Raw genomic sequence first — 12,222 nt, 5'->3', positions numbered from 1 at the left:
CGTTTGTGGTTAAAAGCTGGTCAGTAAGCTGGAAGACACCAGGATTCTTTCAAAGGACAGAATTTTGGAGCAGAAGACAAATAGGGTTTGTCCTTTGAGGCTTATGAGATATTCATACAAACTAAAGGAGAGTCAATTGTTTATGATTTTATTGCTTTTGCTGTTTTACTGGGGAATCAGGACAGGAAAAAAAGGTTTGAAGATGGAAATGCATTTTCTGTAGTATATGCAGAATGGGTTTTAAACTGCTCGCTGTCAATAAGTACTTCTGTAGACATTTTTTATTTATCTTCTTCTTAATTTGTGGTTTCTTCCTGTTCTCTCTAGGGCTTCATTAGGATGTTTAGCATTGGTTACCTGATCCAGTGTTGCCTTCGGATCCCATCCACCTTCCGGCATCTATTTACAGAGCCATCCCGGCTACTTTCACTCTTCTACAACAAGGAAAATTTCCAGCTTGGAGCTTTCCTGGGATCTTTTGTCAGTATATACAAAGTAAGCTTATAACATACAGAGTGTCGAACGCCACTTTTTTTATTTTGCTTTTCAGAACATCAGGATGAGGTAAAAAGTCTAGCCACTTCATGTTACTGACACTGGTTTCTACAGAATGGCACTGACAAATTCTGTAGCGTTGTGATAATCAAACCATAAACAGCAAACAGATCTTCCATTCCTTCTATTTCTTCTGTCATTTCTGGATAAACCAGATACATTTTGAAGCATGACATCAGTATCAGGAGATAGGCATACTTCAGAGAAAGTGAATTCAGATTTCAAAGGGACTTTCTTTTACACAGAAACATTTTCATGCAGACACAAGTGATGACTGCAGTAACAGCATTATTGCCAAAGAGAAGCCATTTGCAGATTTTTTGGCTCAAATGTCTCCGGAATCCTTACTTGACGTTAAATAGCAGGAGCTTGCAGAACATACATCATGTGCAACTGAGACATAGCACTTACCACTTGGAAATCGACCCTTCTGCACCATTATAAGATGACAGATTGTGAACTGATACACATTCATTCAACATTGTTGAAGTTAATTGAATTATGTGTATTAATGCCAAACAGAATGTAACCAAACACATGCTGTAAGGGAGAGTATGTTACATACTGCAGTGCTGAAGCGGCTTCTGCACTTTTATGTTCCTAATCACACGTGATTTTTCAACTGCCATTTCACTTCTCTTCAAAGTTAAGACAATTCTGTATTATTCTGGGTGAACATTACTTACTGATTTTTTTTTAAAAAATCTTATATATAAGCAAAACAGAATCTTGCTTAAAGTGCGGTTGGATTGAAACACAAGAATTTTTAAGGTTACCGAGTTTAAAATTTTTGATGTCAAAGTGTAAATGGCCTATTCAGAGTTTACTTGAAAATTAGTTTGTTGCTCAAATTTTAGCAAAAGTGCCTCCAGAGAATAAAAGTATTTAAACTGCAAAAACTAAAATGATTTTGATTTGTTTTAAAACCTCCAACTACAGCTGAAGTATAATTTAGTTCTATGGATGTTAATTTTGTGAGGGTCAAATACTCTGACCTTTATTTGTAATTTATTAAGTAGGTGCTTTCTGTTGTTGTTTGCATTCCATAAATTTGGGTTGCATTATGTTTTTCTTCCAGTTTGAGTTAAGCATGTAGGGCAATAGAGATCCTAATCAGTCCAAAAGATTGAATCACAGCCAAAATATTTCTTGATGCATTTTGAACCCAAAGGAATTATATTCTGCCTTACTTTAAAAAAAAAAAAAAAAGTCAATCTTGTCCCCGAGGGCAGTCTGAAATGCTTTTGTAGAATTGCAGTAGCTGTACTATTAATATTTTGTGTTCCCCTTACTGTTAATTATTGTCAGCAAATAGCAAATAAGGTTTTATAAAAAATAAGTCAGCTATGGTAGCCTGGTTTCCTTTTTTAAAATAAGATTTAAAAAGTAAATTTACTACTCAAATTTGAGTAGTAAAGTTGACTGTTGTAATTCAATTTTGGGACACAGACTTTTTCTTCTTCTGTATTTTTTTCATTTCAATGTGTTGTTCAAGACTTGGAAATCATAGAATCATTAAGGTTGGAAAAGACCTCCAAGATCATCTAGTCCAACTGTCCACCTACCACCAATATTGCCCGCTAACCCATGTCCCTAAGTACCAGATCTACCCTTTCCTTAAACACCTCCAGGAATGGTGACTCCACCACCTCTGTGGTCAAACAGTTCCAGTGTTTGACTGCTCTTTCTGAGAAGATATGTCTCCTAATATCCATCCTCAACCTCCCCTGGCGCAACTTGAGGCCATTCCCTCTAGTCCTATCACTAGTTACCTGTGAGAAGAGGCCGACCCCCAGCTCCCCACCCCTTCCTTTCAGGTAGTTGCAGAGAGCAATAAGGTCTGCCCTGAGCCTCCTCCAGACTCAACAACCCCAGTTCCCTCAGCTGCTCCTCATAGGACTTGTGCTTTAGGCACTTCACCAGCTTCGTAGCCCTTCTCTGGACACGCTCCAGAGCCTCCATATCCTTCTTGTAGTGAGGGGCCCAAAACTGAACACAGTACTCGAGGTGCGGCCTCACCAGAGAAGAATACAGGGGGACTATCACCTCCCTGGTCCTGCTGGCTGTACTATTCCTGTTACAACCTGAACTAGCGCAGTGAGTTCACCTGAGGGCCGCTGAGTTGATTTGAGGACTGGGTCATCTGATGTGCAAGGAGAGACTGGGAGAACCAGGTTTTAAGCTGGAGAAGGAAAGGCTGATGGGAGATCTCACTGCTATTTATGCCTCCTGGGGGGTGCAGAGAAAACAGCGACAAACTGTTCCTGGAGTTATGCAGTAGCAGGATGAAAGGGGATGGATTCAAGTTGAAATACAGGAAATTCTGATGAAGTATAAGGAAATATTTTTTCCTGTGAGGGTTGCCTAACGTTGAAACAGGTTGCCTGGTAAGGCTATGTGGTCTTTGTCCTTGCTCAGAACTTAATTGGATGAATTCCTGATCAACCTGCTCTAATGAGACCTGGAGGTTGGACCAGATGATCTCCAGAAATCTCTTCCAATATAAATTATTCTTTTGTTCCATGAAAAACACACATTAGATGGATTAAAAGGCTGACACATACATCAAAGTAGATGTCGGCAGGCCGTCATGCAGAATTATATAATGTTGTCCCAGTGCCATCAGCACTGGATCTGGCCCTGCTAAGCAAGTCTCCAGCTATTTGGAAACAAACAGAAATTTACCAGGGATAAAATTTGGCAGCAAAGTATGGATTTCCAAAACAGTTGGAAAAAACAATGCAAAGGATGTGACAGACTTCTCATGGGAGAGTCAAGACAACTAGAGCAAATGAAGATGTTCTCAAGTTTAGCTTTTCTGAACACACGTGAATTAGATTGTTATTTTAAACTAAATTGTTTTGCTCTCTGATTCTGAAAAGAACAGAAAAAGTAAACAACTAAATATCAAATTCTTCAGGTAGTGTGGATTATGGGTATTGTCACACTATATCCTTAATTCATGCTGTGTGCTGTATTACTAGTTTACAGCAGGATATCTCCAGTCTGTGAATGCTGAAAGAGAAATAACTTGGGCTAATCCAGCTGTTTCACCTACAGGGTACTAGTTGCTTCCTGCGCTGGGTACGAAACCTAGATGATGAGCTTCATGCACTTGTAGCTGGTGAGTCCATGATAAGAAGCCCATATTGCCTGTGTTGGGATTCTGCAAGTATTTCTGTAATGCACATAACTGAATGTCTGTCCTCCTGTTCCCTTTCCAGAATTATGTGATAAAAATAGTACTGTATACATTAAGGCTGCGTTGGTGGTGTTTCAAGTAGTGAAACACACAATAATGTTACAGGTGTTTTCAAATAAAGTCTTTTATTAAAATTGTAAGGTAAATTAAGTCAAACGGTCTGTTTTTTATGTTCACCTTCAAGGACAATAAATTATTGTATTCACAAATGTAAAATTATCCTTTATTTTCCAAGTGTATCAATGTGAGGTTCAAATACTGGCTCTTCTATATGTGACAGAATACACATTTGAAAGGATGAGCTCAACTGAATCTGAAGAAGGATTGTTTTCCAATAAAACATGTGTAGTGTTGCAGGCCCTTCCCTCCTGTTTGTGCACCTATTGCATTGGTGAAACCTCAGAGGTCTCTCTTGTTTGTGGGATGAGAGAGGAAATTTGAGGCTGTGCTCCTGATCACTGAGCCACAGTCTTGTTTCACAGTTTCAAAATTCCTTTTTTTTTCTTCCTTTTTTTTTTTTTTTTAATGGCACGAACCGTATTTTGATAGGCAATACAGGAACATCACTGAACTTTGTTGTAGCAAAAAAAGCATCGCCTTGTGCAACATCTGTTGAGCTGATGTACGGCAACAGCAACAATAAATCACAATCTTAATAATGCTTGTGTTTTCTAATTGTTACAGGGTGTCTAGCAGGAATTTCTATGATGTTCTACAAAAGTACTACTATCTCTATGTATCTGGCATCCAAATTAGTAGAGGTAGGATGTTAACCTTGTAACAGAGCTCTTTATTGTATATATTTTTTCAAGGCAGAAAATGAACTTCATAAGCTTTGTCAGAACATTGCAGAGTAATACAGAGTTGTATAGTGGTGCTGTGTTTTAGTAGGTACACGCTGAGTGGCAGTGCCATTCTGTGGTCTCATTTCTTTCTTATTTTCCTTTCTGTGTTTCATTTTAAAAGGTCTTTATACACTGGTCTTCATGTATATTCTCCATGATTTTTGGTAATCTTTTCTGATAGCTCTTTGCTTTGTAGCTTTTGCAGATTTTTCAATCTAAAAGTTTCAAGAATGCGGATTTTGTCTATTCTGCCAGAAACATAAATCAAAAGTAGCCCTTAATTGCAGATTTATTGCCAAAAGCTACAGCTTAACTTCCTGCCTTTGTTCCCTAATTTTGGCATTCAGCAATCTAAGATAACTCAAAATAGCTTAGGTTTTAGTCTATAGCTGAAGTTGTTTGTCAGTATGCTTCATCTGATTGAATTCCCGGCTTTGCAAAGAACTTTGTTCTAATTACCATTTATCCGGTTTGAATTATTTCTATGAACTTGTTAAAATTGGGAGCCTGTAGGGGCAAAAAAAATTAAGAATGTTTGTAGAGTTTTCTATGTTGATTATACTTTGCTAACCAGCTTTTGATTTCTTACTGTGATTTTTCCATAAAATCAAGACTTAGTCCTGGTTATTTCCCCAGCAGCAACACTGGAATAAGTTGACAGTGTTCTCCTGTTATGCGTCATCCCTGAATCACAAAGCTTTCTCCTGCAGACCTCAAGGGCTTCATTCCCTAGTAATATTTATCCATCCCCTTTATGGGTGCAGAATTCATTTTAACAAGAATAAAAGGAAGGAATGTATTTTTCTTTTACGTATAAAATTAAACATAAAAGGGAAGTTATACTCTGCTTATTCCTGTTCCTTGTAATCCTAGACTTAAGCTCTGCAGGTAGTTCACATAATGGTTGCATAAAAGCAACTCTAAGTTGTCCATATTGACTTTTGGAATATCAGATGGAAAAAAAACACAAATAGTATCTTGTATTGCTGATGGTTTTCTCTAGAGTTTGAGACGTTGTGGCTGCAGTGAAATAAGAAAAGTGCTGTGTGTTCTTTCTTTCTTTCCTTTTTTTTAAACTACTTTTATTGTCTTACGCAAGCCAAGGGTAACTGACCAAAGAGGCGTGTGCTGCTTTGGAAGGTCAAGCTGTGCTCAGGAAAATAAACTTTACATGTTTTCTCAGAAATAAAAGTATGTGATTTCAAGCTGTTTAAGAACAGTGAATATTCACTTTGTTGGAATAGTTATTGTATTATTCTTCTGCTTTTTTTAAATGAAGAATTTAACATAGCAAACTTTCCCTTTTTTATCTTTAAGATCTATACTACCCTTTTAGCACCCCAGATGTTGCTAAGTCTTGTTCTGTGCATTGATAGCCATTTGTTCTATTGATCTTGGATAACTTCTATAAGCAAGCTCAATTAATAACACATTTATGGACATATACAAAATTATATGGGCATAGATTAGTAATGTTGGCCTGTTACTTTGAAAATGTATAATAAATATAAAAAGCTACGTTAAATTTATTTTGTTTTGTTCAGAGTATTTTGTTTATCTTTATAGACGATATACTTCAAAGGCATTGAAGCAGGGAAGGTTCCCTATTTTCCTCATGCGGACAGCATCATCTATGCCATTTCTACGTCAATATGCTTTCAGGCAGTAAGTATGTTGTCTTTGAATAGCATATGAACTTCTCCGAGTTTAACTGAAATGTTGAACGGAATGAGGATACAGTGAAATAGGAGAAATATCATGTAGTAATTTCAGCAAGATGTTGTGAATCAGGACTTTTTGAGTGTCACTGTGGGAAGATCATTTCTGTGACTCAAATTTCTCATGTGTTTGTAACTCAATACGTTATGCAAAGCTTTGAATTCTTTGGAAAGGATCTCAAAACACATTGACCCAGGAGATGAATATAAATGTAGGGACTTTCACAAGCATATGAAAATACCATTTCTCAAGGAGGCAAACAATTTATTGTAATATTACATTTTTTTTTTTAAAAAAGGGAAGTTTTCCCTCTCAACTAAAAGAAATAAAGTTAGCTGTTTGAAAGAATCTGCAAAAATTAGCAAGGAAATCTTAAGTCCTACATTTGAAACAAGCTATTTTATCCTTTGTAAGTCAATTATGTACTCTTTATCTTCAGCCCCGTTATTGGCTGCATTAACTATAAAATCTCCTTTTCAGTGGCACCCAATTACTCTCTACACTATTCCACTATATCTGCCCCCTTCTAGAAAATGAAATCAGTTTTTCTGCCCCTCAATAAAGAGAAAAACATAAAGCAGCTTTCTGCTGTCTTGTGCCTAACAGAAGAGATCCACTACTCCTGCTCCTCATTGCTTCCATTTATTTGGGGTTATTTCTCATTCTAATGTCAAAGTAAACTAATATTTTTTAGTACTGGGGATGTGCCAGACAGTCTGTGACATTGAGATCTCAAAATACTGCTGGCAAGGATCATCACATGGAGCTAAAAGAAATAAAGTTATTATGAAGAAAGAGGAAAGTTTTTTTTTTTTCATTGCTTAATGACTAGTTGAAAAAGGAATCCAAGACTTGAAATAAATTACTAGGTTTAGTGGGGAGGAAGGAGGGAGAAATTAGCAAAGGGATCTATACTGAGGAGTTTTTTCCTCACTATATGCATGAGTGAGATGGAAAAGTAGTCAAATAGATTATTTCAGATATGGAAAGGGATATGTAAAGGTGACTACACAAAATATGATTAGAATTATTTGTGCTTTCTCTACACAACAATGAGATCTAAATTAACTGCCACCACTTTTGAAAGATAGTCTTCTGGGAATACCAGTATCTACTGGGGGTGCTCATATGGAGCATTGAATTCAGCTGTGAGCAGTTTATCTGCTGCTAGTGTTGGACATTGTTGGATGATCACAGTTGCTTTTAGTTTAGTTTTTTATGAATCATAAGAGGAATTCATATATGTGTGTATAATATATAACATATATATATATGTTTCTGTAGCCATCCTTTAATGATCACTGCTTTTGGCAATGCAATGTACCAGATGAGGCTCTCCCCTGACCCTTGCACAGCTGGCTCTTACAGATTATTCTTCTTGCAGGCTGTCATGGAAGTTCAGAATCTGAGACCTTCATACTGGAAATTTCTTTTACGACTAACGAAGGGCAGGTATGTAATTGGGGTATGTTATGGCTTGCCTAAACATACCATTGATCACATTCAACTTTCTGTGTCATTCGCTGTCAACAGCATAGCTGTAGCAGTACATATGGGCTAATTTCCTGTATATTTACTTTGCTTTTCAAGTGGCTTCCAGTCCACTTGAAGTTCTTAACTGCTGATTTACTCTAATGACAGGAGCAAAGACTTAAATGTGGTTAAGACTGTTCAGCAGATGAGAGTTTAACTAGAAGGCTTTTTTATCTGTTTTGACTTGGAACGGTGGAATGCTTTCAGATTTCAGTGGAATATGAAAAATCCAGTAAACAAATACAGAAATTGAAGAAATCACTTAATACGTTCAGTGGCTTACAACATGGTATTTCTACATGTTTAAAAGTATTAATAGAAATATCTGAATATTTCTTATGAGTGCTTTGAAGATTCAACATTTTTTTTTATAGAACATCTATTTCAGTTACGAAAGGATTTTTTCAAGGAAAACCTAATGAAAAATTTTCAGTGGTAAGCAAGAATTTACACTCTAATGTTAAAGTGCTTACCTTTTAAAATAGATTTTGCTGTAATTGATTTATAAAAATACAGTTTAGTGAAGTGTGCATTATTATATGGATATGCTATATGGCAGAACCAAGGCATCCAAATCATGGTGAAGATCAGTTTGTGAATGGTAAAAAAGGTAACGTCTGGATAAACCTGAGAGTTCCTTTCAGTCCTTTCGATGCAACGTACTGTGATTTAAGGGACAGCATAGAGAAGAGATTGTCTCTGTCCAGACTGTAAAAATAGAAGAGAAACCAGAGGCAAGTCCCTGGAGCATGTTAAGCTTACACACCCCATGGCACAGCACACTATTAGCTGGACATTCGGTGACTTAATACATTGCTAGACATGGTGGGAAGCTTTCCTTGGGATGCCTGGAGGCAATCCGCAGGCAACCTCTGAGGCTGTACAAACATGATATGGTGGATGATGTCAGTGCAGATGTCCAACTTTGGCTTCATTTTTCTCTCGTATTAATTCTAAGATTGCTTTAGTTGAAAGAGGAGAGGGAAGAGAAATTCAGTTCTGCTCATTTATTTCCTCTGAAGCAAATACCTGTAATAGTAATTTTGACACTCTCCATAGAAGCAGATTATTTTTGACATTTAGAAGGTCTTTCACTCAACAATTTTGAAGAGTAAAGAGATGGAAATAGGTTGTAACACCCATTAAATTGTTATCCAGACTTACACAGGCATGGCCAGGTTATGTTTCGCTTGAGTGGAAAAGACAGTAGTATAGTTTGTTTGGGCTTTTTTTGTGGTGTTAAAAGTTTTTCCTTTTGCATAAGTCATGCTATATAAAGCGTATCAACTCAAAACACTAGTGATCAGATTTGTCAAAGGTATTTTTTCACGTCTTTTTTGCCCAAGGTGAAAAACTTGCGATCTGTAAACAGTATAGGCTGAAGCCTGCATTTCAAAGATTTGGATAGTCTTTCATGGAAGTGAAATAATTTTAACAGCAATTTTTTTTTTTGTTTAAGTGAATAATCTGTTCACTCTCTCATTTTTCAGGTTTGCTCTGATGAACAGGAAAGTTTTAGATGTATTTGGTACTGAAGCATCTAAGAACTTCAAGGATTTCACGCCTAAGCTTGACCCAAGATACACTGTTGTACCACCAGAGCTACCTCTGGAGCTATCTTGAAGATGATAGTATATCTTGTCATTGAATGTGATCAGCGTTTTGTCCTGAAAAGTTAATTAACTTAACAGTCATATATATGGAGGAGGGCTTGGGCTCCACTTCAGTATTATTTCAATGAGAAATGCTTTTTACCAATCAAAAATACTGGAGCTTTGTAGGAAAGTGTGGCTTAGTGATTAAGCCCCTTCCACATACAGCATATATTTCTGGGTTACTGTAGTTGGTTGACAGTATGGTAGATTCCTGAATGAATTAAACAAATGAGTAATATATTTAGAGAATTAAAACATACATAAAACATAAATATGCATAATAATTTCAAAAATTCTATAGGCCAGACCAGTAGAATATTTCTTGGTAAAACTAAAAGCAATTTTGGGTTTAGAAAGGAAGACATAAAGCATAGGTTAGGTCCAGAAGTGTTCCTGATCTTAAAACTATTGTAGTCTGGTAAAAATGTCTCCTTGTCTTTCTAAATTGCGTCGCTGATTTATCTGAAACGAGCCACTGCCCACTCATTATTTAAAAAGACAATATTTTTACAGAGCTATGGTTGCAAAGTAAGGCATTCCTTAGTAAAAAAAAAAAAAAAAAGAAAAAGGAAAAAAAAAGAAAAAAAAGAAAAAGCATATTAGTGCAGAAATCACATTCCAGGGCTGTAAATCCCAGTGACGGTATGGATAACAGACAAGGAAAATAAAAAGGCAATACCAGTGACTTGTGCGCCATAAGGAGCAGCAGGGTGTGGTGGTTTGTATCTGCCAAGTGGAAAATGACAAAACAGGCAGGGGAAGGAATGAAATGTTTCAGCCTCCGAGATGGTGCTGGAAACAGCAGACGGTTACAAAAATAAAAAAGCCAAGAACAAAACAAAACAAAAAAAATCCTCCAAAATATCCTGAAATTAAATGTTTATTTTTAAAGGGCTTGACATTGTCCATTTAGATGGCATTGGCTTGTTTGTCAAGCTGCATACCAGCTAGCATTTCCAGTGGCCTTTAAAAGGGAACTGACCCCTGAGGTTAGATTGTTTTGACGATCATATTAATAGTATTTTTACCTTGTACTTGGAGAATGGTTTTCTGTTGGCCCATCAGACAGCCGTGACTGTGACAGTTACTTTAAACTTAATATAGTACTCAATGCAAATAAATACCTATTCAAATTCCATCTCATTTTTACCCTGCATATATTTCTACAGATAATAGTTTGTGTTCTGAAGCAAGACCTTGACATGCTAATTGCCTTTTTGCTTTTGGGGGCTTTTTTTTTTGTTGTTGTTAAACTAGAGTCCGTTCAGGTGATGCTGAATGGTGTTTGCTACCTTAGAACTTAATGGAAAGATGAACTATGTTCACATTCAACTGAAAAGACACATGGCAAGCTAGGGAATAAAAATTACAGTAGGTTGCATGTATTTTAAAAAGAAAAACAAAGAAGTAATCAGTGTTTCTGTTGGAAGTCTTTGTCAGATAATATGAATTGGATTAATTAATAGAATCTTTGTCTTGTAACACTGTAATCCTACCCCAGCCTTACGCATATTTTAATTGCCATTAGTTTAATTTTCTGTTACTGACTAAACAGTAATTTTTATTGGATTTACAGAGATGTCATGAAAATTGTACCAGTCTGTGCACAAAATCTGCTTCTTCATCAGCTACTGCAACAGTGATGCTTTATCATTGTTTCTAAAGGTGCTTCAACCTTTAAAACAGCAGTTGTCCAGTTAGCGCGAATACAATTCTACAAGCTAGTTTGTATGCAATATTTTATTGCTTGAAATATTATATTAAAATTCCTCAAAAGGAAATAAAAGTTAATTCAGCAAGAAGTTTAAGAGGATCGTAAAAAATTTGTAGTGTTTTTCCACTGGAATATGGTCTAAAATATTTGACCATGTAAAGTCTGAAAAGTTATATATTTTAGGTAATATGTTAGAACTCACACAATATATTATAAATACTTTCTAGTGTAACTATATACTGTTCTCAGACTTCAAAATATTTTATAAATGGATTAATTTTCTTCACTGGAATGACAATTGTGATTGTTTCTCTATTTGAGTTTAAAAAAATGCAAGTACTACATCTCAGCAGCTAAACAAGTTTTGTCTAAGTTTTCTTGCTTCCAGAATTCACAGTCCTTGTTTTATTTTCATGTAATATAAAAAATAAAAAAAAAACTTAAATTATTTTTATTCAAATCAAGTATATGTAAGAAAAAAAATAAAGTCCTAATGTTTTTCCCAATAATAAACTGTTGCTGCTTGAAAAAAGTGACATTTTGTTAATGTTGTTGTTAATAAGCTATCTGAGATCAAGAGTGAAGTTTCCTCTGGTTAAGGAATGCTAGGAATGTGACCAACCATTAAAGTTGTGCTTATTTTTTACAAAATATAAAGCCCAGTGGAAGTGAAGAGGTAAAGCAAAAGCAGTTCATCTGACAACTTCAGCTCTGTACTTTCACGGACAATTGTACAATATTAGTTGACACCATTTAATCTCTCTCTTTTAAACAGAGAAAGCCACATAACTAGTTATCAAGCACGCCTCCAGCTCTGGCTTTACCATGTGGCCAGATGGTTGGGCCTCATGTGACTCACACCGTGATGTTTCCTACCACCTGACATGGCACGGCTTTATTTTTTTTCTGATCATATGACGGGTATGCCTGATCGCACCCAACGCCTTGCAAAAGAAGTTGATTTTGCAGAGAGGAGTACTGGGGGAGACTTGCTCAAGA

At 36.2% G+C, this 12,222-nt stretch overlaps 1 protein-coding gene across 2 annotated transcripts in view; it reads left to right on the top strand.

The window, feature by feature from the left end:
• Positions 1–11,755, top strand: part of TMEM135 (transmembrane protein 135) — a 181,100-nt gene extending 169,345 nt beyond the window's left edge. For both annotated transcript variants that reach the window (XM_083796596.1, XM_083796595.1), the window contains 6 exons: positions 328–495; positions 3,616–3,679; positions 4,442–4,518; positions 6,169–6,267; positions 7,706–7,773; positions 9,345–11,755. In XM_083796596.1, coding sequence (XP_083652722.1) covers positions 328–495; positions 3,616–3,679; positions 4,442–4,518; positions 6,169–6,267; positions 7,706–7,773; positions 9,345–9,477 — 609 coding nt within the window. In that variant the 3' untranslated portion in view covers positions 9,478–11,755. The remainder of the gene's footprint in view (positions 1–327; positions 496–3,615; positions 3,680–4,441; positions 4,519–6,168; positions 6,268–7,705; positions 7,774–9,344) is intronic.
• The last annotated feature ends 467 nt before the right edge of the window (positions 11,756–12,222 follow it).

This window comes from Anser anser, assembly GCF_964211835.1.
Source record: "Anser anser genome assembly, chromosome: 1".
Taxonomy (NCBI): Eukaryota; Metazoa; Chordata; class Aves; order Anseriformes; family Anatidae; genus Anser; species Anser anser.
The sequence above is the reverse complement of the archived record's forward strand: the minus strand, read 5'-3'. Positions and strand labels throughout refer to the sequence as shown.